Source organism: Dipodomys ordii, unplaced genomic scaffold, assembly GCF_000151885.1.
Source record: "Dipodomys ordii isolate 6190 unplaced genomic scaffold, Dord_2.0 Scaffold104, whole genome shotgun sequence".
NCBI lineage: Eukaryota > Metazoa > Chordata > Mammalia > Rodentia > Heteromyidae > Dipodomys > Dipodomys ordii.
In genome coordinates, this window is record NW_012267320.1 from 3,570,932 (window position 1) to 3,598,318 (window position 27,387).

Below are 27,387 nucleotides of genomic sequence, written 5' to 3' on the forward strand. Positions count from 1 at the left end.
CTCCCAGTGGTAGTTTATGTGTCAGTGTGGGTTGTCCAGGGTACTAATATTTGGACAAATACTAGTCTTGGTATTACTTTGAAGGTGATGAGAGTAATATTTAAATCAGGAGACTGAATGTAGCAGACAGTTTTCCATAATGTGGGCTGGACTCATCAGTAAGAGAGCCTAAGAGAGAAAAGATGAGGGCCTTTGAAGAAGGGTTAATTCCGCCTGCATATTGTCTTTGGACTCAGGGTGAAACATAGCTCTTCCTGTTCTTCAGTCTGTCTGTGGCAGATTCTGAGCAATCTAACTCCTATTGGATCTCTGTCTTTGGAGAACCTAACATCCTTCTCTTTCTGCTCAACTTATTCTCTCTTTAGCTGTATCTAATCTGTCATTCAGGCTTTTTAAACTTTAGTCATCATATTTATTTATCAACATATTCATTTCATTTCTAGTTATAGTCCCACCCCTAGCTCCCATCAATCTGTTCAGCCATGTGTTAGTTTGTTGTAATTATAATTCTTGGTTCCATTATTCTCTCCTTTTCTTGCAAGGAAATGATCCACTTCTACCTGTTTTGATCTGATTTGCTGCTTGTTCCTGGAGGGGAAGTAAACATCTTCGTTCTACTTACATTGAACTTGGCAATGTCTGACCAGGAGACTTTGGACAGAGGTGACATACCCACAAAGGAAAGGAAAAGAAACATCAATTGCAGGAGCATTTTCCTTTCAGTGTGTCTGTTAACCTAGATTTTGGAACGAAGAAGTCAGATTCGAATAGACCCACATTTATTCTCTGGGCACATGTGACGTGAATGAGAAACAAGGCTTGGTTGTGAAAAGCCATGGAAATTTGCGGTCCATTGTCAGCCTGGCAGGGCTGAATGGTTGATTGCCACTCTCCTCCCCAGCAATGCCTTCAGTACGCTTGGTTCCTGGTCTGTGCGCTGTGTGATCTTGGAGAATTTATATTGCTGTTTGGTATCTTTGTGGCTCTGGCTTACTAGCTTGTGCTTCCTGCTGGCTCTTCCCCAAGGTGCATTCTTTCTGGACTTTGTGGTTTCTAGTGGTTAATTCTGAAGGTTTTTTTGCTCACCTAGATATGTCACTTCACTTAGAAACCAAAGCAGTGGTATCCCCAATGTTTTCCCTGTACTCCCACGGGTGTGGATAGTGGCCGGAGCAATGACCCCCAAAGACAACCAGGTCCTTGGACCTGGCTCCTGTGAATGTGATCTTTTCATTTGTGGTGGCTCGTTGGTGGTAAGAGTCTCACAGACTTTCCTGCCCAGGCTGGCTTTGAACCGTGATCCTCAGATCTCAGCCTCCAGAGTAGCTAGGATTACAGGCATGAGCCACCAGTGCCCAGCTGTGAGCTTTTTATTTGGAAAGGGGATTTTTTTGCAACTCTTGCAACTGTGCTGGAGAGTCTTGAGAGGAAGAGCTGTCCTGGCTGACCCCAGGGAGCCTTGAATGCAGCGGGGGAGGGGGGGAAGGGGGGGAGACTGGAGAGACAGGACAAATGGATGTGATCACAGAGGACGGATATGGCCACAGTGCAGAGAATACTGACAGTCCCTAACAGCAAGACATGGATTCTCCCCAGAACCCCAGGTGCTTTTAGTGTCTTGTTTCCAGCCTGGTGAAACTAAGTTTTGACTTTAGACTGAGGATGAATTCTGGCGCTTTAAATCACCCAAAAGATGGGCAATTTGTCACAGCAGCCTTGGGATTCATCTACTGCAAGTATGTAGAGGGGTAGCGATTTGAGGTCTCTTTGAGGCCTCTACCTGAGTGATACTTGGGCTTTGTCTTCTGTCTGCTAGGCCCTATGACAGGCTCAAAGCTTTATCTTTGAGGTAAAGGATGGCATTTCAACATTTCTTTAGTTTTTTTTTTTTTGTTTTTTTGCTTCTGAATAGTCTTTCCTTATGTGAAGAGACATTGGATGAGTTTTTTTGTTGTTTTGTTTTTGTCTTTTGTTTTTATTAGCCATGGAACTTGACTCAGGGCCTGGGCACTGTCCCTGGGCTTTTTTTTTTTTTTTTTGCTCAAAATTAGCATTCTACCACTTTGAGCCACAGCGCCACTTCCAGTTTTCAGGTAGTTAATTGGCCCTAAGAGTCTCATGGACTTTCCTGTTCCCACTGGCTTTGAATTGTAGTTCTCAGATCTCAGCCTCCTGAGCAGTTAGGATTACAGGCAGGCGTAAACTACCAGGTCCTGGCAAAAAGTTGTTTTAAAACATTATACCCAACATTTAGTTGATGTCATCTTAGGGTCTTGGAGGATGGTGCTCTCATGTGGATGTAGTTTGTCCCTCAGAGGTTTGTATGCCAGAAGCTTGGTCTCCAGTATGGTAACATTGCAGTGGGGGAATGTTTGAGATGGGGTTCAAAGCTGGGCTGTGTAGCTTGCACTTGTAATCCTAGCTGCTCAGGAGGCTAAGATGTAAAGATCATGGTTCAAAGTCAGCCCAAGCAAAATACATTAGAGACTTCTCTACAACTAACCAGCAAAAGACAGGAAGTGGAGTGTGGCTCAGGTGGCATGGCAACATCTGTGAGCAACATGGCTGAATGAGAGCCTGAGGCCCCGGGTTCAAGCCTAGAATCTCTGGCATAGAGCAATAGAGTGGATTGAAAGAGCATAATCTGAAGCTGCACTGGGCAGAAATTTGAACCTCTACTTGATAAACAAAAAAGGGGTAAAGGTGTGGCTTAAATGGTACAATGCAGGCCTAGCAAACTCAAGGCCCTGAGTTTAAACCCCAGTACCATAAGAAAAAATCAGTAAGTCAAACTGGAGCCTCCTTCACTACAGCTACACAGCTGTCCTGCCACTAATAGACTTGGTGTGGATCTTGAATGTCTTCCAAATGCCCACATGCTAAAGGACTTGTGGCCAGCTTATGGGAGGTAGCAGAACCATTAAGAAGTGGAAGTTTGCCTGGCGCTGGTGGCTTACATCTGTAATCCTAGCTACTTAGGAGGCTGAGATCGGAGGATCACGGTTCAAAGCCAGCTGGGGCAGGAAAAGTCTGTGAGACTCTTTTTTTTTTTTTCTTGTGAAAATACCATACAGAGGGGTTACAATTATATGGGCAAGATAATGAGTACATTGAGAGACTCATCTCCAATAAACCACTCAGAAAACTGGACCTGGTGCTGTGGCTCAAGTGGTAGAGTGCTTGCCTTGAGCTGAAGAGCTGAGGGCAGTGCTCAGGCCCAGAGTTCAAGCCCAATGAGCGACAAAAATAAATAAATAAATAAATGTACTCACTACCTTACTTATGTAACTGTAACCCTCTATACATCACCCTGACAATGAGTAAAGACTGCCTACTAGTTAATTAAAAAAAAAAAGAAAAAGGAGTGGAAGTTAGCTCATTGGAGGATGATATTGAAGTGGATATTGGATCTCAAGCCCTCCCCACTCCCTCTCTTCTTGGACACCATGAGGTTGAGGTGATGTAGTGCGCTGCCAAACCCCAAAGCCAAGGGACCACAGACTGAAACCTCTGAGCTCATGAGCCAAACAAACCTTTCCTCCTGTGAAGTTGTTTATATCAGGTATCTTGTTGCAACAACAGAAAGCTGACAAACTGAGAGAGAGGAGAGATCTCAGACAGCACTGACAGTCCAGCAAATACACACAGACAGACAAAGAAATCCTTTCAACGCCTCACTGAGAATCCCACAAGTCTGGCTCTGTCCAGTGTGGTGATGACCACGTTCAAGGTGAGGTGTTTTCCAGGTCCACAGCTGACACCCCACTTAGTTCTCATTTAAAATATTCCTCACATTTAAGATGCAATTCATAGTTTAATAAATATAAGAGATGGTTTTTCAGTGGCCATTAAAAAAAAATCAGTCTTCATAAAGCAATGAGTTCCCAAGATGAGAGCATTTCTGTCGCTTGAGCCATTCAAACTAGCTGTTTGGTTGTGTGAACGAATCCCGAGCCTAAGATGTATAGAAGTGGAGTTTGCTCAGGTAGTAGCTCTCTCTGATCACACCTCTGGGGCCGATGTGAGAGGTGTGGGATCTTCCAGACTGGCTGAGAGTGTTTCTTCCTTGGAAACTGTCTCTGGAGGTCCTGGCCCAGACGGGGTTCTCGGGTTGTCACCGCCGCCAGGATTCTGCTTGCTGCTTTCCGAGTCTTCTGTAATGATACTTAGTTTGTCGAAAACTTCATTCTCATCAGAGAGTGGAAAGGAGAAAAACAGACGTGTGCTGTGATGAGGGTGGCCCAAAAACTGTGGCAGAAAAAAGAAAGGACAGTTAATTATCAAAGTGTTCTATTTCTTTTTCTGGGTCTTACAAGTATTTAATGTTAATGTTAATTTGTCACGCCCGGCTAGGGCCATCATCTTAATTATTGGTCTGCTATTTGGGCTATCAGGGGTCTTAGACTGGAATCTTGTCGTCAGGGCATTTCTTCTACTTTGCTCATGGTGACCCCATCTGCCTACACTAACACCCCCCTCTCACAAGTTCAGGACCCCGAATTCTTTTGAGAAGTTCTGTATGGAATTCTTGTAAATAAGCTGGGTGCTGTAATCCTAGCCACTCAGGAGGCTGAGATCTGGGAATCAGGGTTTGAAGCCAGTTCAGGCAGGAAAGTTTGTGAGACTCTTATGTCCAATGAACTACCAAAAAGCCAGAAGTGGAGCTGTGGCTCAAGTGGTAGAGTGTTAGCCTTGAGCAAAAAGCTCAGGGACAGCACCTAGGTTCTGAGTTCAAGCCCAAGGACTGGAACAAAAAAATAAAGCTGGGAATGGAGGTGTGGCTCAAGTAGTAGAGCACCAGCCCTGAACAAAAAAGGCAAGCTAGTACATAAAGCCAAGTTCAAGCCCAGTACTCACATATAAACAAACAAATATGCATAGCAACAAAGTTTCAGAGTATATAAAAACTGACAGAACCATAAGACAAGTTAGACAAATTCACCATCTTCTTAATATAGCGTAATAACTAATGGTATGCACACACAAATAATAATGGCCTCTCTCCGTCCATCCTGATGGATTCCAAGCCCCACATCAATACTGGGAACTCCTGGGGGAGTAATGATGCGTCTAACTTCCACTGGTAGTGTAAACTGGGTCAAGCAAAGAGGGTCAAAAGTCCAGGCACCGGGCCTTCATCCTCTCAGAAAGGGCAGGTGTCTGATGTCCTTAGCTGGGCAGCCATTACAAAGCCATCAAACCAGTTTTTGGGAGAACCACAAAGGGAGGGCCTTAATTTTGTTCTACCTAGTAACCTCACCCATTTGGGATAAGAAAACCCCAAACTCGGGCAGCTTGATACAACTGGTCTTTAACTAAACTGCCCACCTCACACCTTGGGGTGTAACTCTGCTGTGCTAAGAAGTCATTTTTTGCTGTTTTCCTAAAAAAAAAAAAAAGAATAAGTGCGTGGCTCAAGTGGCAGAGCACTGTCCTACTGCATGCAAAACTCTCAATTCAATCCCAGTTCTGCATCCCCATGCCAAAAAATAAAAATTATACCCACACATACAGACAGAGAGAGAGAGAGAGGGAGGGAGGGAGAGGGGGAAAGAGAGAGAGAGAGAGAGAGACAGCTTGCTAGCCTTGGAGGAAAGAGCTCAGTCCAGCTGGCCCCTTTACTAAACTTGTTCTGGCTTTGATTTGCCATGTATTCTTCCCTGTCTGGTCAGTTTCTTTGATGAGGAAGCCAAGCAGCCAAAAATAGCAGGTGCATAACTGAAGTTTCCTCTGGGTTCTCAGTTAACAGAACACCACCCACCCAGAGCCAAGGGCCTCCCTTTGTTCTTCCTCCAGCTGTGGCTTGCGTCAGCACCCCTCCACAGGATACTCCACTGATTCTTCGGGGTTCCCTGGTGCTCTTGGCAAGTTCCAGCTGTCCTGAAATACTTGCCTATGGTCCCAACTACCACTTTTCTTTTCTGTAGTGGGTGCTGCCTGGGCTACCCAAATGCCCTCTAGAACACTGGTGTTACAAGCTCACAGCTTTGCAGGAAATGCCTCCCACAGCAGGGTGAGACCTTGTGTTCTTCCCAGGGTGGCTCACATCTGTCAAGTGCGGATCACAGCTCTGCAAACACAGGCAGAGCTCAGCTGGCTCAGAGCTGCTGGGTGGGTGTAGCAGAAGGAGAGCTTGGAAGGTGGGGACCAAGAGCCCTGTGCAGGGCATGTAGAGGGAAGGGCGCCAGCTTCAAGTGTGTAGACTTCTGGAGTGCACAGGAAGTCCAACTGACAATGTGCAGCACAGAAAGGACACAAGCAAGCAGAGAGGCTGCAGCAATGCACACCCACTGGCTTCTGTGTGCAGCCACAAGAGGCTCATGGACGGCTTTGCTCTGGCCTAAGAGCAGGGGCTTCCACTCCCTTGGGCAGACACACTCCAGCCCCTGCCGAATGTCCAGCCTCTGTGACACGGATCACTGCCGAGCCCACCGATGTGATGGCACTTCTAGGGTAAACCAACTAGCCACCTGGGAGCGGGTGACGACATGGGAGGGACACTTGCACTCTGGGAGGGACAGTGACGCCTCCTGGCTAGGCTGGCATTTACGTCAGGAATAATCTGTAACTGGAGTTCTGCAGGGCTTCAGCCAGCACATGGAGGCCTGACAGAGGCTCTAATGGCAACAACGGTAGCTTGGACGGGGCAGCTACTCAATTCACATGTCGGTTTCTAACCCCTGACTTCTCAGAAAGTAAGATGCCAGCTGGGGGCCAGTGGCTCATGACTATCATCCAGCTATTCAGGAGGCTGAGATGTAAGCCAGCCTAGTCAGGAAAGTCACTGAGACCCTCATCTCCAATGAAACACTAGAAAGCCGGAAATGGGAGCTGTGGCTCAAGTCATCGAGTGCTACCCTTGAGTAGAAAAGGCTAAGTGATAGCACCCAGTACCTCAGTACAGCACCCCTCCCCCACCTCTACTACTCCCCTAAAGAAGAAAAAACCCAAAAGGGCTGTGGCTCAAATTAAATGCCTAGCAAGCTTGAGGCTCTGAGTTCAATCCCTAATACTGCTAAAGAAAAGAATTGCATACAACTAATGTACCTCCAGCTAAATACTTTGAATTATCTAGATTACCTATACCATCCAATCCAATATAAATTCTATGTAAATAGTAGTTAAGACTATTTTGAGTAGGGAATAGTGAAAAAAGTTTCCAAGTTCAGCACAGAAGAAAAAAATTCGGGGGGGGGTTGGGTGGGGGGGCGGGGGGAGGCTGGGAAGGGATGTGAAGGGTAAACAAAGGAGGAGGCTGCAATGCTTGATAAGAAATGTACGCATTATCCTGCCCATGTAATTGTAACCCCTCTGTACAGTATGTTCACAAAAAATAAAAATTAAAAAAAAAGAAAAAATTAAATACATTGATCTGCATTCATTTGAAGGCACAGACGCATAACTCAAGAGACCACTTTATATTTAGAATTTCATTTCTCAGGGCCTCTTCAGTCCTGATCTTTAGCTAGCTTCATTCTTTGTTCTTTTTTGTTGTTGTTGGTTGTAGAGCTTGAACTCAAGGCCTGGGTGCTGTCCCTGAGCTCTTTTGCCCAAGGCTAGTGCTCTACCACTTTGAGCCACAGGGCCACTTCCAAGTTTCTGGTGGTTAATTGGAGATGAAAGTCTCATAAATTTTCCTGCCTGGGCTAGCTTTGAACCATGATCCTCAGTTCTCAGCCTCCAGAGTAGGTAGGATTACAGATGTGAGCCACTGGTGCCTGGCAGTTCTTTCTAAATCTTGTCTTTTTCTTTTTTTTTTCTTGGTACTGGGGATCGAACCCAGGACGTTGCACTTGCTAGGCAAGCGCTTTGCCACTGAGCTACATCCCAGCCCTTCTTTCTAAATCTTTAGAAATAGCATCCCTTAAGCTAAGGTACACTCCAGGATCTGGGTTTCTCAGTCCGATATTCCTAAACGAGCATGCCTTTCTTCCTCCCACTCTCTCTCTCCTGCTCTGTGGTGGCACTGGCTAGCTGGTTCTTTCTTACATCTCCACCCTGAGGGCTGTTGCTGTGTACCTTCCCGCCCCAGATCCATCACCTCTGCTCCCCAAACACGTGAGGCTTTGGGCAGAGACCAGAGAAGGAAGGAGCTGTCCAGATTCAGGAAAGGCTTTTGGAACAAACCTTTGTCTCCTTTCTTTAGGGCTGACTCTAGCCTTTAAAAATATACACATGGGAATGTGTGAGACGTGAGTTAATATTTTCCTGGAAAACCTATTGTCTAGAACTAGGCAGCCTTGAGTTTTCAGGAACATCAGGCGTTTTGGAATCCACATCTTGTTGCATCCCCCTTACCTCTTTCAGGTGCTGCGGAAGAGTGTTCCCAGGGGAGAAGGTGTACTTCGTTTTCTTGTAAATGCACCATAGCAAAGCAAAGCAGCCGGTGAGCACCAGGAAGCCCGCGGAGACAGACACCATGAGGATGATGGCCACTAACCAGGGTGGAGTTTCTGTGGGGAGATTGGACTGGGTGAGATTCTCTACAGCTTGGGTCACAGAGATCTTACAGCCATTGTACTCATCACAATTTGATGGTAATCTCTGGAAACCAAACTCCCAAACAGTTCATTCCCAACAGTGTCCCATGAATACAGCTGTCAGGAGGACGCAGGGTTTCTTAGTGAGTTTCATTCCTTTCTTATTGCTTCAGTCTGCCCTCTGACACAGTGGCTGTTTCACAGTGAATGAAAGGATAAGAATTCTAAGCTGGCTACCGTGCTTCAGGCCTGTAATTCTGGCTGCCCAGGAGGCTCAGCTCTGAAGATTATGACCAGCCTAGGAAAGACATGAATCACTCACTGACTACCAAAAAGCCAGATGTGAAGCTGTGGCTTAAGTGGTAGAGTGCTAGCTTGAGCAAAAAAGCTAAGAGACAGTGCCTAGGCCCTAAGTTCAAGCCCTAATATATGTTCATGCACACAGACAGACAGACAAACAGACAGACAGACAGACACACACACACATATCCACGCACTCAAATCCTGGTGCATGTCACCTACTTTCAGGGTAACACTGTGCCAGCCTGCTCTGGGTGAACTTTTGCACCAGAGTTGGTAAACAGCCCAAGGGAAATGCAGACACTAGAGTTTAGTGGTAACAAGTAAAAGTCACACAGAACTCATGACAGATGACTCCAAACAAATCCCAGTGCCAAGTGGCGTGACTAAGCATCTGTTGGCCTTTAGCAGCCTGAGACGGGGTCCAGCTGCCCAAATTCTCTAAGTTTTTTTTTTTTTTCTAAAAAGAGTTTCCAGGGGCTGGGAAGGTGCTTGCTTTGCATGTATGAGGCCCTGGGTTCAATTCCTCAGCACCACATAAGCAGAAAAAGCCAGAAGTGGTGCTGTGGCTCAAGTGGTAGAGTGCTAGCCTTGAGCTGAAGCGCTGAGGGACAGCGCCCAGGCCTAGAGTTCAGGCCCCATGACCGACAAAAAAAAGCAGGGGGTGGGGGCCTTCCAAAAGTGGATCCTTCCTGTCTCTGATACACATGTCTCCTGCAAGCCAGGGGTGTCTTCCTCAGGACTTGGGGGCCATTCTTTTGAAACTGCTGAGAAGTACGGTGAACCTGGGTGCCAGTGAATTACGCCTGTAATCCTAGCTACTCAGGAGGCTGAGATCTGAGGATGACAGTCTGAAGTTAGCCTGGGCAGAAAAGTCAGTGAGACTCCTATCTCCAATAAACTACTCAGAAAAAGCCAAAAGTGGAGCTGTGACTCAAGTGGTAGCGTGCTAGCCTTGAGCACAAAGAGGCTCAGAGACAGCATCCAGGCCCTGAGTTTAAGCCCCAGGACTTCAAAAAAAAAAAAAAGTGCAGTGAATGATCTGGGAGACTAGACGTGCCTGACTGATACACACCAGGTGGCAGATTCACGTGGTCTAATGGCAATGATAGTTACCTGAAATTTGTCACTTTTTCACTTCCCTGACCGGCTTGCTGTCCCTCCTGACTTCCTCACAGTCAGTCTTCCTTTAAGCTACCCAGTCATGCGCTGGCAGAGGCAGGGATCAGGAAGACTGAGGTTAGAGGCTAGCCTGGACAAAGAACCCCTTAACCAATAGAAATCTGGACACAGCAGTGAGCGTTGTCATCTCAGCTACGTGGTGGTATAAATGGGAGGATCACAGGCCAGGCTGACCTGGACAGAAATGCAAGACCTTACTCAAAAGATAAAAAGGGAGGTGAAGCATATGGTGTAAGTGGTAAAGCATCTGTCTAGCAAATGCAGGGCCCTGAGGTCAAAACCACAGCACTGTCAAAAAAAAAATCTAGTCTGTTTCTGTGCATAAATGGAACTCAATGGCTCCTAATGCAATTATTACTGAGTGTGTGTGTGGTGTGTGTGTGTGTGTTGGTACTGGGGCCTGAACACAGGACCAAGGCATTCTCCCTTATCTTACTCCACCCAGGGCTGGTCCTCTACTACTGAAGAATTCTGGCTTTTTTTTGGTGGGGGGGTCAGTCGTGGGGCACTGTCCCTCAGCTCTTCAGCTCAAGGCTAGCGCTCTACCACTTGAGCCACAGCGCCACTTCTGGCTTTTTCTGCTTATGTGGTGCTGAGGATTCGAACCCAGGACCTCATGCATGCAAGGCAAGCACTCTACCATAAGCTACCTTCCCAGCCCTGGATCAAGTATTTTCACTTGCTTTAATTCTACTACAGAGTTGACTGTGGCCATTTGTGGCTCAGCTCTTTCTTTAGCACCAGGCTGCTTCTCCAGCAGTCCTGGCCACTTGTCCTACCAAGGCCAGTGTCTGTCACCTCATGAGCAAGGTCTGCGCATCTGGTGCCAGTTGGGGGCCAGAGAACACAGCCTGGGTCTCATCTGAAAGGGACTATTTATGGGGCAAACAGCAACTGTCCCTTGGCTGCCTCTGACTGAAGGACGCTAAACAATACTGGAACTGAGTGCTGAGCTCCTCCTGGAAGTCCACTGAGTGCAGGCGCTCGCCAGTGTGTGGCTCACGGGACCCTCCTTACACCAGAGAGAGAGGGCTGGCTGGGGGGGGGAGCCTTACACCCTAGAGAGAGGGCTGGCTGGGGGGCATGTCCGTATGGACCTGCTGCATCTTCTGCCTGCCACCCCCCTCCCCCCTCCCCCAGCCACTTGTTGCATTTCTGCTGTGAGATCTTCTGATGTCCAAGCCTGGGTCCTGCCATGTGAGAACTCTCCCCCGCTCCCCCAGGACTCACTTCAGTGAGAGAAACTGGGCTGCTCTCCTCTGCGGCACAGCCTGCATGTAGGAGAACTCAGCTACCTTGTGTTTTCTTGGTCAATGTGGGATCCTGCGGTAAGCTGGCTGGAGCAGCCCCCGGGCTGCTGACATTTCAGCTGTTGAGAAAGTTCCAGACTCTTACCCATCCTTCCAACTAATGTTTTAGCAGGATAATACTAAGACATGAGTCAGAGTCCTGAGGGACCCTTAAGAAAGCACTGAGGATGTGAGCAGCAGTGGCTCACCTATAATCCCAGCTACTCAGGAGGCTGAGATCTGGAGGATACTGGTTTGAACCTAGCACAGGTAGGAAAGTCCAGGAGACACTTACCTCCAATGAACCCCCCCCAAAAAAAAGCCAGAAGGGGAGGCGTGGCTCAAGTGGTAGAGCACCAGCTGTAGGCATAAAAGGCAAAGGAAAGCAAAGGACGGTACTCAGGCCCTGAGTTCAAGTCCCAGTAACTCTACACACACAAAAAAACCCAACCTACAACCAAAAACTTACAAAAAACAAAAACAAAGCCTGGACATGTGCACCCAAGAAGGAAAGTGAATTTGGGGAGGATGATGGGGGTGTGGGAGGGCTTAAGCTCTGCTGGATAGTACCAGGAGGCCCCGTGTGCCTAGCTTCAGGGAGCTGAGAAAGCACAAGTGGAATGAATCAATGGATAGCCAACAATTCCTTTCAGACTCATAGAGAGCAAAGGAGCTGCCACAGAAGGGGGCAGCTCCTCTGACATGCAGCTGACCAATCAGAGCTGGACACCATTTAGGGGTGGGACTGCCCATTCCTAAGCTGGGCTGGAGTTTGTCGCCAGGCCCTGGATGTCTAGGAGCCCCTCAGTGGGGTCTGTTCCAAGCTGAATGTCACTTACCGTGCTCTGTTTGCTTACAGACTGGCTCACTCCACAGCCCCGTTTTGTTTCTATTGGGAACAAATCCTTGAACTTGAATGCAGTAAGTTGTCCGGGGCTCCAGGTTTCTGAGGACCTCGAAGTCATGTGTAAAAGTAACTTGCATCTGGTTGGACATGGAAAAGAACACAATAACAACACTGAAGAGTCCTCACTTTTTTCCCCTCATTTTTTGGTCTTGAGGGCTTGAACTCAGGACCTGTGCTTGCTTGCAAGGCTGGCACTATACTGCTGCTTCAGCCCTGTTTTTCTTGGTTCTTTTTAGGGTAGGATCTTACCTCCTGCCAGGGTGCACACCGGAGGCATAACCCACTTAGTCTATGCTTCCCACGGTTGCTAGGATCTTAGGTGCACACCACCCTGCCATGTTCTTCTGTGGAAAAGGAATCTAGCAGATTTTATTTTTTATTTTGCTTGAGCTGGCCTGGAATGTCCATTTTCCCAGTGTCAGCCCCCCAGGCAGCTTGGATGGACAAATGTGTACCACTGTATCTAGCTATAGGCTTAGAAAGTGTTTTAGGAACTTTTCTGCTCAGGCTTGGCCTCAACTCAAGATCCTCCCATTCCCAGACTCCCAGGTGACTAGATTACAGGTATGAACTATTGGCTCCCCAGTTTCTTTGATTTCCCTTTTTTTCATGATTACCAGTTCCTGCTTCAGGCTCAAAACAGGCAAGGGCAGCTACTCTCCCTGCTCATTTCAGATCCTGACGCCACTGCAGGGATAACAGCAAGACTGACCGCCACACTGGCAACCAATGCCTGAATTCTGAAGCTTTACTGATATATACAAACCTCATACTTGCCTTAAAACAAAAACAAAAAGACTAGTCTTAACCCAGGTGTCAGTGGCTCACCACTGTAATCCAAGCAACTTAGAAGGTGAGAATTGGGAGGACGGAGGTCCCAGGCTAGTCTGGACGTAAATGTGAGGGACGCCCCCCCCCAACCTCACCCAGCTGCAGCATGCAGTGCCATGCACCTATCATGCTAGGTATGTGGGCAGCTTAAAGAGGCAGATGCTATCTAGGCCAGATCCAGCATTTATGTATTTAAAACAAAAAGTTAGGCAGAAAGGGCTGAGGGCATGCATGATTCAAGAGGTAGAGAGCCTACCTAGCAAGTACAAGTCCCTGAGTTCAACCTGCAATACCACCGATAAAAAGATAAGCCAGTTTTAATGTATTGCATTGTATCTCATAAAAAAATCAAATGATGAGCCACCTCATGCCTATAATCCTAGCTATTCAGGAGGCTGAGATCTGAGGATCATAGAAGCCAATCCAAAAAAATCTGATCTCCAATTAACCACTAAAAAGCTCGAAGTAAAGCTGTGGTTCAAGTCACAGAGCACTAATCTTGAACACAGAAGCTCAGGGACAGCAAGAGTTCAAGACCCAGGATTGGCATACACACAAAAAAACTGTATGTTGAAGTCTAAACACCAGATACCCGTAACACATGACCTTATGTGGAGGTAGTCTTTTTTTTTTTTGGTGTGGGTCCTGGGGCTTGAATTCAGGGCCTGGATATTTACTGTCTCTTACCTTTTCCCTCAAGGCTGACCCTCTGCCACTTGAGCCACAGCTCCACTCTGGCTTTAGCTGGTTAATTGAAGATAAGTCTCACCGACTTCACTGCTCAGACTAGCTTTTCAAACCATGGTTCTCAGAGCTCAGCTTCCTGGCATGAGCCACCTGTGCCTAGCTTTGGAGACAGGATCTTTACAAAGGCAAGAAAGATGGAGTCTTGAGGGTAGGTCCCTAAGCCAGCATGGTGGTGTGTTTACAGGAAGTTTTGACCCTCAAGAAGGATGCCTTGGTAAGCGAAGGGCAGAGTTGGGCAATGCTTTATAAATGCCCAGGTTCTGGGCAAGCCAGCCCTGGAGCAAAGGCATGGAGCACAGAGGGAGCAGAGCCCTTCTGACACCCTTACCTTGGATAATCAGGCCCAAGGAAAGTTAGACGACACATTTCTGTTGTTGACCCAAGGGTGATAGTTTGTTAGAGCAGTCTTCCCAACCAACAGTGGCCATGCAATACAATAAAATGCTGTGATTTTGTTTTCTGTATGAAATATATAGATTCTGGCTGCTTGGGGGACTAGATTGTCCCCCAACCTCGGCGGTCCTGTTCCTGGGGTATGCCTCTGATCTGGTGGCTAGAGTGGCCAAGTCATCTCGGTTGAATTTAAACCGAAGATAATATAATTAGTGAGACAGTTCTGAATTTGAGAAATGTAAATAGTTCCTGGTAACACAGGGAAGTGAAAGAGCTTACAAAGTAGGTGCAGGCTTTTAAAAAACACAATACTTTCATAATTAGTTGCTTATCTTTAGAGCTGACGGCGTGGGCAACTTGCTAGGATTTCTTCACTAGATGAGAAGTTAATCTCAGCAGGGTGTTGGAGGTTTGTAATCTTAGCTACTCAGGAAGCTGAAATCTGAGACTCTCAGTTCAAACCTGATTGGGCAGAAATGTCTGTGAGACTCATTTCCAATTAAGAAGCAAAAAGCCAGAAGTGGAGATGTGGCTCAAGTGTAGAGCTTCAGCCTTGAGCCAAAAAGCCAAAAGAGGCCGGGCGCTGGTGGCTCATGCCTGTAATCCTAGCTACTCAGGAGACTGAGATCTGAGGATCGCGGTTCAAAGCCAGCCCGGGCAGGAAAGACGGTGAGACTCCTATCTCCAATAAACCACCAAAAAACCGGAAGTGGCGCTGTAGCTCAAGTGGTAGAGCGCTAGCCTTGAGCTGAAGAGCTGAGGGACAGCGCCCAGGCCCAGAGTTCAAGCCCCACGACCGACAAAAAAAAAAAGCCAAAAGAGCACAAAGGCCCGACAGTTCCAGTATTGGCACAAAAAGGAAGGAACAAACGAATGAAGGAAAAGAAGGAAAGGAAAGGAGGATAGAAGAAAGGAAGGAAGGGAAGGAGGGAGGGAGGGAGGAAGGAAGGAAAGAGAAAAAAAAAACACAAGAAATGCCACTCCCACAGATTCTTCATGTATTGTTTAAGGAACTAGTCTTGCACAGGTATTTCCATTCTGGTTCAGTAAATATGAGCAAGTGGCCTTTTCAGGAACTCAGAGGCCTCCACACAGTGGGGCAGTGTGAGAGAAGCAATGCACGTTACCAGATTCCTTTGCTGTGGGGGTGTTCTAGATAAGAAGCTAAATATTAAGAAGCTTAATATAAACCAGGGTTTGCTTTTGATGCTTGGTAGGAGGCACTCGGCCAAGGTGGTTATGGCATTGGATCTTTAATTAGAGGGTGACATTTCTCACTGGGGGTAGCAGCTGGGTTTTATCTCTGGATCCAGGACTTAGCCGAGACACCTGGATTTAAGGGGTAGTTAGGAAACTAGATACTGTGGATTGCTTTTCAGGGACACATTTCCTGGGGCCTTGGCTATAGGCAAAATTGTCTTGTGTGAAGAGTTTCTGTCTGCTATGGTTTAAATGTGTGTCCTCCAAATTCCTTCGTTGAAATCGAATCACCAATGCAAGAGTATTGAAGAGGCCATGACTCAGACCCCTAATGAACTGGACTAGTGGCTGTCTAACGAGGTGAGAGGGACGAGCTGCTGTTTGTTTTAGCTTTTTTTTTAAGTCTTTTTTTTTGTGGGGGGAGGAGCGAAGCGAGGATGCAGAAAGGGAGGGAGAAAAGGTGAACAAATGCAATCATGGTGCTCAGAGACATGATGTGGAAAAGGAACTATGCGACTTGTGGGCAGGGATGGGGGGAGGGGGAGATGGGGCAAGTGAAGGAAGAGGTGACATTGTCCAAAAAAGACATGTACTTATGAAATGGTAACCCCTCTGTAAAACAACTTAATAATAACAGTACAATAACAGTTTCAAAAAAATACAAAACAAAGAGGTGTGGAAGTGGCGCTGTAGCTCAAGTGGTTGAGCACTCGCCTTGAGCTGAAGAGCTGAGGGACAGCGCCCAGGCCCAGAGTTCAGGCCCCACGACCCACAAAAACAAAACAAAACAAAACAAAACAAAGAGGTGTGAGGGAGCAGTTCACCCATTTGCCCCTCATCTTAGTCTAAGGATGCAGCAATATGCCTTCATGTTAGAAGCACAGAGAAGCTGGGCACTGGCGGCTCACGACTGTAATCCTCGGTACACAGAAGCCTGAGAGCTGAGGACGGCAGTTCAAAGCTAGCACAGGTAGAAAGGTCTGTGAGACTATTTTCTCCAATTAACCAGCAAAGAGCAGTAGTGGAGGTGAGGCTCAACCTTGAGTGGTAAAAGCTGAGTGAGAACAAGAGGCCCTGTAAGGGACCCCACCCAAACAAACAAACAAATGTATGTGACAAGAGCCACGTGGTGACAGGAGCAATGCCACAGCGAGGTATTTTGGTTCCAAGTCAATCCTTTCACAAGAAGTGGTCCCTTTAGAAGAGAGCAGCAGGGGATGTGAGGGCGATCTGGCTGCGACATCTGTCACCCCACTGATCGCCAGGGTTGACTCGGCTGATGTGGCTGGCTAGGCGGCGTCCCCGTCCTCCCTCGCCGCTCCATGTGCGTCCCTCCCGAAGCTGACCATCCCCGATAGAGGAGGACCGGTCTTCGGTCACGGGTATACGAGTAGCTGCGCTCCCCTGCTAGAACCTCCAAACAAGCTCTCAAGAAGAGAGCAGCAGGGGCTGAGAATGTCTTAGTGGTAGAGTGCTTGCCTAGCATGCATGAAGTCCCGGGTTCGATTCCTCAGTATCACATATACAGAAAAAGCCCAAAGTGGCATTATGGCTTAAGTGGTACAGTGCTAGCCTTGACTAAAAGAAGCTTAAGAACAGTGCTCAGGCCCTGAGTTCAAGCTCTGGGATTGGCAAGACCAACAACCAACCAACCTAGAAAAAAGAGATTTTAAGTATATCTTGTTAAGAGTAAGGAAATGCATCTGGATGCCGGTGGGTCTCATCTGTAATGCTAGCTACTCTGAAAGCTGAGCTCTGAGGATTGCAGTTCAAAGCCAGCTTGGGCAGGAAAGTCTGTGAGACACTTATTTCCAGTTAACTAGCAAAAAAGCAGGAAGTGGAGCTGTAGCTCACTGGTAGAGCACTCGCCATGAATTAAAAAAAAAAAAAGCTTAGTGTCTTGTCACACATTCACATGTGCGTATACACACACACACACACACACACACGAAGAGAGCAGCAGGGGAAGTGGGGTAAGAGGTGACACTTGGGCGGGGGTGGGCGGGGGTGGGGCTGGTCGAGTAATCGCCTGCGGGAGGGGGGGGGGGGGGGGGGGGGGTGGGGCCACAATGGGTTTGGCTTCTCTGCACTGCTTATTATGGGGTTGATGCCACAAAACAGAAGTCATTCAGATCACCTGATTCAGCTGACTCCAACTTCCTCTGGCCCGCTGCTGACTCAGCCCTGCTTCTCCCGCAGCTTCTCTTCTGTGACAAGGGCAGTTCCCAAGCACACCCTCGAGGTCTGTTCCATGCGTTTGCCATGGGGGTCTGAGACCCTGAGCCCAGTCATCCTCTGGGAAGCTTCGGGCTTTGACGGGACCAGGCCCGAGGCCCCTCTGGACCACATGTGCTGCACTGAGGAATCCTCTACCTGGATGGACTCTGGACTTCTCTCTCATCCTGCCCTATCAAAACTGAGCAAGAGAGCTTAGTGGCTCATGATGTGATCCTAGTTACTCAGGAGGCTGAGATCCAAGAATTATGGCCCAAAGTCAGCCTGGGAAGAATCTGTGAGACTTTCATCTCTATTTAACCAGCAAAAAGCTCGAAGTGGTTAGAGGAGGTGTGGTGGCTTAAGTGGTAGAGCTGCAGCTCTGAGTGAAAAAGCTAAGCAAGAATGTAAAGCCCTGACCTCAAGCCATAGTACTGATACATGTGCGAGCGCTCGCGCACACACGCACACACGCACACACACACACACAAAGCTAACAACAACAAAACCCAGAAACAACCACACAAAAAACATGGGTGCCTACGTTGGAAATGCATGTGATCACCCCAAACTCACCTTCTCCTCACTTGCATTTTTCCAGTATTGCACCTTGTAAGCCAATGAGGGATAAAAGTCCTTTATGGTCCATGGTCCAGGTTCATTGTCAACTTGGGGGGCTGAGAAATGTATGTGTAAAGAATCTGCAATGGCTTCTATATGGATTCCAGGAGGCCCCAGGAGGGCTACATAAGAAGAAAGCAAACAGAATCAAAAGTCACATTTTCAAAACTTGGACATTTAACTTTTCATATTTGCACCAGACAGTAAGTGACCTGAATGGCACTACTCTTTGACACCCCATGGACAGGAAAAGGTGGACTTTGATCCTTAAAAAAAAAAAAAGCCTGATAGATGGTGGCTCATGCCTGTAATCCTAGGTACTCAGGAGGCTGAGATCTGAGGATCACGGTTCAAAGCCAGCCTGGGCAGAAAAGTCCGTGAGACTCTAATCTCCAATAAGCCACCAGAAAGCCAGAGGTGGCGCTGTAGCTCAGTGGTAGAGCGCTTGCCTTAAGCTGAAGAACTGAGGGACAGAGCCCAAGCCCAGAGTTCAAGCCCCATGACTGACGCCCCTCCTCAAAAAAAATCTGATGACCCGTTATTTTTATTAACCAAGTTTATGTTTTATTGAAATTTATAATGTATTTAGAACTACTCCAACAATACCATTTTGTATTGTTTGTATAGATAACTTTTTTTCTTTTTGAGGCCAGCTCTTTCTAAGTAGCTCAGGCTGGGCTACATTCATCGTCTTCCTGTCTCAGCCTACCAAATACTGGGACTCCACGTATGTACTACTATGCCTGCCTGGACTGCTTTACATTTTTTCATTTTATTTGTTTCTTGCTTTCCTCTTTTTTCTCTGCTTTTCTGTTGTCTTGTATTTTCTTTCCTGTTTTGGATTGAAAGCTACAGATGGGTATAGGAGGGTTTTTCATTCCTGTCAATGGTTACAGTTCAAGATATATCTATTTTTCCAACGTTTCTTTTCCCAGATATTCTTGTAGCTGGCTCCTTAACTTTATTTGGATCCTCTGTTCAAAGGCCACCTCTTCAGAGACACTGAACTTAGGAAAGGATGCCTTTTCTTCCTGTCCTGTCACTCTGTGTTCATTTCCTTGATGGCTATGGTCACTACCTATCATCTGGTAGGTACCCAATATGCTACTGTTGGTCTTCTCACTAGGATATGAACTCCCTGAGAGCAGGGGGCTCCTTATTGGCTACTGTTGCTGCAACACTAAGAATTAGCTGGAGGCCAGGCCCTGGTGGCTCATGCCTGCAATCCTAAATACTTAGGAGGCTGTCAAGTAACGACTGTGGTTCAAAGCTAGCCCAGGCAGATAAATCTCTAGGACTCTTCTCTAAGTAACTAGCAAAGAGCCAGAAGTGGAGGTGTGGCTCAAGTGGTAGAGCTCCAATCTTGGGTACAAAGCTAAGGGACAGCATGAGGCACTGAATTTAAGTCCTAGTATTGGCATTGGCACTGGCACACACACACTGGCACACACACACACACACACACACACACACAATGCATGTGCCTAGCACATAGTAAGTGCTCAATTATAACAGAAAGAATAATAAATGGCTATCTTGTATTCTTCTCTGACCACAATTACTTTTTGATGGTCTGCATATGGATCTACTTCTACCATTCTAATGTGCTGGTCTGAAATCAGACCAAGAACACTTGATAGTTTCCCAAAACAAGCACAAAGAGATTCCTTATGCTATCACAAAGCACTTTCCTGTCATTAAGATATATAAATATTGGGGCTGGGAAGGTGGCTCAGTGGTAGAGTGCTTGCCTTGCATGCCAGAGGCCCTGGGTTCGATTCCTCAGCACCACATAAGCAAAAAGAAAAAAGCCGGAAGTGGTGCTGTGGCTCAAGTGGTAGGGCACTAGCCTTGAGCTGAAGAGCTGAGGGACAGTGCTCAGGCCCAGAGTTCAGGCCCCACAACCGGACCAAAAAACAAAACAAAACAAAAAGATATATAAATATGTCGAGGCAAGTATCCAATGTAAGACAGAGAGTACTAAGAACAGAGTCAGATTTCTGGGTTGGAATTTTTTCTCAGCCATTGACTTTCTAATAGGCTGCTTAATCTGTTTCTAAGGCTGCTTAATCTGCTAGGTGGAACCTAAAAGGATTTGTGTGTGTGTGTGTGTGTGTGTGTGTGTGTGTGTGTGTGTGTGTGTGCTAGTACTAGGGCTTGAACTTAGGACCTTGAGCTCTTGCTTGGCTTTTCTATTCAAGACTAGTACTTTACCCCTTGAGCCGCACCTCCATTTCCTGCTTTTTGCTGGTTAATAGGAAATGAGAGTCTCATAGACTTTTCTGCCTGGGCAGTCTTTGAACCATGATACTCAGGTCTCTGTTTCCTCAGTAGCTAGGATTACAGGCATGATCCACAGGAGCCCAGCTTGAGACATTTATTTCTTTTCTCCTCTCCTCTTCTTCTCTCCTTCTCTTCTTCCTTCCTTCCTTCCCTCCTTCCTTCCTTCCTTCTCTCCTTCCTTCCTTCCTTCTTTCCTTCCTTTCTTTCCTTCTTTGTCTTTCCTTTCTTTCTTTTTGTCGGTCACGAGGCCTCAACTCTGGGCCTGGGCGCTGTCCCTCAGCTCTTCAGCTCAAGGCTAGCGCTCTACCACTTGAGCCACAGTGCCACTTCCGGCTTTTTCTGCCTATGTGGTGCTGAGGAATTGAACCCAGGGCCTCATGCATGCAAGGCAAGCACTCTACCACTGAGCCACCTTCCCACCCTGAGACATTTTTTTTTTTAATCAGCTCTGTGTTTATTTGTCAGAATCAAAGGAAAGACTTGAAAATCCAACATCATATCTTCTGAGACTTACAATTTCATTACGTAATCCAGTGAGACATTTCTTTTGTAGGTTTTTCTGTGAATACTCCTTGAAGGGCTATAGACCCTCGTAACCCTGAATCACCTCTATCTGTTACTAGATGGAGGTACAAACAAGCTAGTTTGGACCTAACCTGGAAGCCTTCTTTCCAGCTTACCCACAGCCTGACTTCACATACCTGCCATCAGCTGATCTTCCCTGCCCTTCCTCTGGCCTAGCTTCCTGCCTGCCTTTCTGTCTTTTTCTGGCCTTTCTGTGTCTTTTTCTTTTGTCTTTTGAGGTTGCATTTGTTAGTTGAGCTTCCAAATTGACTTCCAGAAAACTATCACCTGAAATCTTCCCATTCTTCTCATAAATAGCCCTCATCCCAGCTCCTTCACATTATTACCTCATATTCAAAGGATCAACTTTTTATTTACTTATTTTTATTGATGATATGTGTATCCTTTCCTGTCTCGCCAATGAATTTCTGGCCGTGTGTGTGTGTGTGTGTGTGTGTGTGTGTGTGTGTGTGTGTTAGGGATTAAATTCTGGGCCTTGCACTCTTGGTGGCATTTTTACTCACAGCTGGTACTCTAATGCTTGAGTCAAGCCTCCAGTTAGCATTTTTACTCATCAACTGGAGATAAGATTCTGTAGGACTTTTCTGTCCAAGCTGTCTTTAAACTATGATGCTCAGATCTTAGCTTCCTCAGAAGCTAAGCATGAGCCACTGGCGTCCAGCTCTGGACTTCTTAAATGCAGTGCCGGGGATTTGAACTCAGGGCCTTGTGATTGCTATAGGAAGGCACTCTGTCACCCGAGCTATATCTCCAACCCTCATCTATGAGGATTTGTTTAAATCTAGACTGTTATTTTCCCTTAGCCCCTCGAACAAGGCTGTCTACTGTGGGTTCTGAAACATGAAAATAAAAAAGGGTAAGATGACGACACCCAACCAAATGGAAAACAAAATGGCTTACTGTCATCCATAGGAGAGAAGAGGATGTCCACCCACTTTGAATGTTCATTTGCAAATTCAGCCCTGACTCTCAACGTGTAATTGCCATACTTGGAAAGGCTGACGAAATCACACTGTGTCGAGACGGTACTCTTGCATACATTCTGGGATCCCTGGTAACTAGACAATCAGAAAAACAAAATCGTAAGTGTGCTAGCTAGATGCTGGTAGCTCACACCCCTAATCCCAGCTACTCAGGAGGCTGAGATCTAAAGATCATGGTTTGAAGCCAGCCCAGGCAGAAAAGGTCCATAGGACTCTCATTTCTAATTAATCACCAACAAGCTGGAAGGAGAGGTATGGCTCAAGTGGTAGGATGCTAGCCTTAAGCAACAGAGGCCCCAGTCCCGGCACACACATATACAAAATGGGTTCTAACTTCTGTCTCTGAGATTGAATGGTGCTTTATTTTCTCTGCTACCAAAGACTAACAGAGGATAATGAGAAAAAAAGAAAGACTATAATCCAGACTGGCCTCAAATTTGTAATCTTCCTCCTCATCTTCTCTATTGCCAGGATTCTAGGTATATGCTAAAATGCCCTGCAAATTCTTAAAATTAAAATTTTTTAAATTAAATATTCTTAAACATTGGTGAATAGGACACACAATTTATTAATACACAGCACCTTCCAAACTGTTACCTGAGCTCTTAATGATCCTTGGATTTCATAAGGCATTTCAAAATGAATTCGTCCCATGGCTAAATAAGGGTAAATGGAACTAAAACACAAAAACAGATGTTTCCATAACATAACTTCTCAGTGTTTAAGGGTCTAACAAGCTCCTATGTCTCCCCAAATGGGTTAAGTATTAAATACACCTGACCAAGAACGCTTCCTCCAGTATCGATTTCTTTTTCTCTAGTAGCATATATTAATAATGCAAAAGGGTTTCATGGGGAATATTTCCATACATGCGTGTAATCTACTTTCATTCAAACTTAGTCCCTCTCAACGCAGTACACACACGGCATGATCTAGGAGTGTGTTAACCACAGATGAACTAGAATAAGACTTCCTAGAAATGACTAGCACTATTATTATTCTGGGAAAACAACCACAACAATTTGAAATGTGCAGGCTGTCTTCCTGTAAGGGAGGAGGCTGTCTGACTGGTTTTCCACTGCGCCTGCCCAGGTGCCAAGGCAAATCTGGCTGCCCTCAGAAGGAGCGATGATGGTAAAAGTGATTAAGAAAAAACAAAGCAGCATTAATGGAGCTGAGGGGATCAGGCATGGAAGGACTAGGAATCTGCCCACTTACACTCAGTTTCTAGGCCTTCAGAATCTGAAGGAATATATCATAATCCAATGCATTCTCAGTCATATCCAGAGCATTGCAAGAGGTTTCTAATAGATCACCGAGGTCATTGAGATCAAAGAATTTCCACTTAGTATACCAAGAGCATTCTGGCATCCATCAACTCGTCATGGCTGCCTTACATCCCGGTTCATGGAAGATCCAAGGGTCATTCCATTAAGTTGGTTTTCTCACGGGTGATCACTCCTGTTTTTCAGCATCACATCAAGTCACTTCTTGTATTTAAGGGAATGCATCAGCTGGTTGAAACATGGTATCGCTGGAGGTCTTTTGCAATTACTTTTCTTTTAGTTTTTCTTTTCCATTACTGTTTGTTTTTAAAATTTCCGATTAAATACATACTATGACCATTTCCTGTTTTACATCTAATTTTGGATATTTCCATATTAAAATCACAAAAAATACTCATGCTATGACCTGCTTAGACTGAATTCAAAGCAACCCTTTCATGGAACCATGGAAGAATGAACCAGATCTTTCAGAATCATTCTCTTCCCCAAGGAAGTGCCCAGCCTGGATATGGTTTTCTTCAGTGTGTTCCATGTTCTGTCTGTTGTTCCATGCAGACAAGACCCGGATCCCAACACTGACTCTCAGCAAATCACCCTCCTATCCCACGCCTTCATGCAGACACTGAGACGGCTCATCTGGAGGGTGTGCACCTCTGACCCAGCACCGCTGTTACCATGGCAAGAAAGCAAGGAAGGTATAGAGCAAAAAGGAAGAGGGGCACTGGTCCCCTCCATACTCCTGTTGAAATTTAATCCCCATCAGGAGGTATTATTAGGGTAGAGGTGGATGGCATTCCTGGTGGTTATAGTTTTGTAGTCTTGTAACCTGACACTAATGTAAGTCAATTAAAAAAAAAAAGATATGATCAGCTGGGCACTGGGGCTTCACCTCTGTAAGAATCCTAGCTTTTAGGAAGCTGAGATCTGAGGACTGAGGTCCCAAACCAGTGTGGGTTAGATCCCCAGTACAAAAAAAGAAAAGAAAAGACAAAAAAAATGCTTAAGGCAGGACACTGGTGGCTCATACCTATAATTCTAGTTATGAAGGAGGCTGAGATCTGAGGATCACAATTCGAAGTCAGCCCAGACAGAAAAGTCCAGAAGACTTCCATCTCTAAATAACCAGCAAAAATCAGAGATATAGCTAGGTACCAATGGCTCACGCCTGTAATCCTAGCCACTCGGGAGGCTGAGATCTGAGGATTGTGGTTCAAAGCCAGCCCCGGCAGGAAAGTTCCTGAGACTCTTATCTCCAATAAACCACCAGAAAACCGGAAGTGGCACTATGGCTCAAATGGTAGAGCGCTTGCTTTGAGATGAAGAGCTCAGGGATAGCTCCCAGGCTCAGAGTTCAAGCCCCACAACCGTCAAAAAAAATCAGAGCTGGTGGCATGACTTAAGTGGTAGAGCACCAGCAGAGCAAGGAAGTCAAGCAAGCACAAGGCCCAAAGTTCAAACCCCAGGACCAGCAGTACAAAACAAAACATACTTCAACAACATCTAGTCAAGGACTATCTTACTCTTTTTTCCCCTCCTTCTTCCTGGGTTTTGCAAGCCTGGAGCATGTTTGTACAAATAAGAGCAGGATGAAAAAGAGGGCGGGGTGATTGGGATAAGAAAGGGGACTTCCCCTGCCTTCCAGGACAGTGTTCATCTGCCTTCCTACTTGAGTCACTTGGGAAGCAGATGGTTGACATACATTGGCCTTGAGCCTCCTGCTGCCATTGGCAACCTGGTGTGGACTTCCATCACCAGGTGCTGGCAAACACATGGATGAGCAGGACAAGGAGAGAGTTCAGACCATTCACTGCCCAGGTAGCTGTCGTGAAAGCAGTCCCCTTCCTTCCAAGGCTCTACTGGAATACAAGAGCTTTGATCAGCTAGGAGCTGTCTTCCAGCTGCATGGTGACAAGGCATTGCTGTCCCTGGGGCCCATGGCTGACACCAGACTGTTGTGGTAGGATGACGGTACAGCAAGGATCTTCTTGACCGCCTGGTTTCTTAAACAGCTGCCATCTGTACACGGTGGACTTTTAGCAAACCTAGTCTAATAACATGGTGACAGCAGGAGCATTTTTGTCTGAGAACATATCAGAGGCTCATGCCTCTGATCCTAGCTATTCAGGAGGCTGAGATCTGAGGCTTTTGGTTTGAAGCCAGCCTGGGCAGAAAAGTCTGACAGAGAGACTCCTAGCTCTAATTAACTAGCCCAAAGCTGGAACTGGGTGTGGTTCAAGTGGTAGAGTGCCAGCCTTGATAAAAAAGTCTGAGTATGACGCCCTGAATTCAAGCCTAATAACCACCCCCACACACACACATAAAACCATAAACCAACCCAAGAAATCATACAGGGACTTGGAATGTGGCTTAGTGGTAGAGTGCTTGTCTAGCATGCATGAAGCCCTGGGTTCGATTCTGTAGTACCACATAAACAGAATAAGCTGGAAGTGGTGCTGTGGCTCAAGTGGTAGAGTGCTCGTCTTAAGCTCAGGGACAGTGCCCAGGTGCTGAGTGCAAGCCCCAGGACTGGGGGTGGGAGGGGGGAGAGAAAAAGAAAAAAGAAATCATATAAGGAAAAGTTGATCTCAAGCATTTCCTGCACAGAAGGAGGCCAGCCGGGTGGTCCTTCTAGACTCCATGATCACACGGGTGACAGCAGCCCCTTCCCTCCACACGCGACCCTGCTCAGGGTTACCATCTTTCAGCACTCTTCTGCCAAGAATCCCTGAACCTACCTTTTCTGCTGAGCTGTGAAAGTCAGATTCCCTTTGGCAAAAGCAGGCCGCTCCCACTGTAGAATGTTCTTGAAATTAACAGAGTTGATCCTGACATTTTCAGGAGGTGGTACCATCACTAGGGCTGTGGAAAGGAAGGGAAACTTTTAACTCTTTTCCTCAAAAAGGTGGCCCAAGAAAATCCCACACCCCATACTTAGGTTTCCATGACAGCTCTGTGGGGGAGGGGGAGGGACATTAATGCACCAGGAAGGCTGGATTTCATTCCAGGAGAAGAACCTTCTGGCAGGGAAATGAAGGGAAGAGCATGCTGATCTGGCTTGAGGAAGGGATGGGTTATGGCAGGGCAAGAGGATTTCAGATGTATAAAGCTCTAGATTTTTTATATATTTAATGCAGAGAAATCAAAGTTTAACCCTCTTTCTGGCTTAAGTACGTGGTACCCTGACTGGAGGAATGAATCCATGAATTGCAGCTGCCTGGGACTGCACAGATACTCAAATAGGAAGTGAGGGGGACAGTTCAACTGAATGAATGAGTCTGGAGGTCACACCCGGAAGACTTCAGCGAAGGCAGGTGTTCTAAGCTTGCTTTCTCTTTCATTCCTTTCTTCTTTCTCTCTCTTCTTTCTCCCCTCCCCTCCCCCCCACCTCTTGTGCTGGTATTGAAGTTTGAAATCAGGGCCTGGGAGCTATTCCTTGATCCTTTTGACTCAAGGCTGGTGCTCTCCCACTTGAGCCAGAACTCCACTTCTGGCCTTTTGCCCGTTAAAGACACTCACAGACTTTGGGTGCTGGCTGGCTTTGAACAGCAATCCTCAGATATGAGCCTCCTGAGTAGCTAGGATGACAGGTGTGAGTGACCGCTTATCTCTAAGCTTTTGAACAGGAAACACTAAGCCCATAAAAGCAGCAGAGAAACTCACATCACCCAGTTGGCCTCTGCTGGCTGCTCAAAGTCTCGGTGTGGGGGAGGGAAGCTGACTGGCTGAGAAAGAGAAGGGTCGCAGGTACAAGCAGCCGGACAGGCAGGGAAGAGGTAAGCGGGGGGGGGGGGGGTGCAGAGCTCATCCCCAGTAAAGTGGGGACCCCGGGCTGTTTGCATCGGGGCCTGCAGTGCTCCGCGGGCGGACGCGGCCACACAGGTCTCGGGTCCATTAGAAGCCACAGAGTCCAGAGGCCGAAGTGAGTCCGGGGTGGGGAAGCGAGGACCACGGAGACGCTCGGGCAGGCGGGGGCGGCCGAGGGGGACCTGGGCGTGGGGCTGCTTCACACCCGAGGGAGGCTCCGCGCCAGCCTCGGGAAGCTGCGGGCTCCAGGGCGAGGGGCCCACGGAGCCACGGGGAAGGCGC

At 46.9% G+C, this 27,387-nt stretch overlaps 1 protein-coding gene across 1 annotated transcript in view; it reads right to left on the reverse strand.

Annotated features, from left to right (window-relative positions):
* Window positions 1-3,801: 3,801 nt before the first annotated feature.
* Window positions 3,802-27,387, reverse strand: part of Il10rb (interleukin 10 receptor, beta) — a 39,619-nt gene continuing 16,033 nt past the window's right edge. Inside the window, exons 2-7 of the mRNA XM_013027525.1 lie at window positions 26,037-26,160; window positions 21,933-22,090; window positions 18,120-18,286; window positions 12,091-12,235; window positions 8,299-8,453; window positions 3,802-4,248 (exon numbers count right to left, since the gene is read on the reverse strand). Of these exons, the coding sequence (XP_012882979.1) occupies window positions 4,003-4,248; window positions 8,299-8,453; window positions 12,091-12,235; window positions 18,120-18,286; window positions 21,933-22,090; window positions 26,037-26,152 (987 nt within the window). The 5' untranslated portion in view covers window positions 26,153-26,160 and the 3' untranslated portion in view covers window positions 3,802-4,002. The remainder of the gene's footprint in view (window positions 4,249-8,298; window positions 8,454-12,090; window positions 12,236-18,119; window positions 18,287-21,932; window positions 22,091-26,036; window positions 26,161-27,387) is intronic.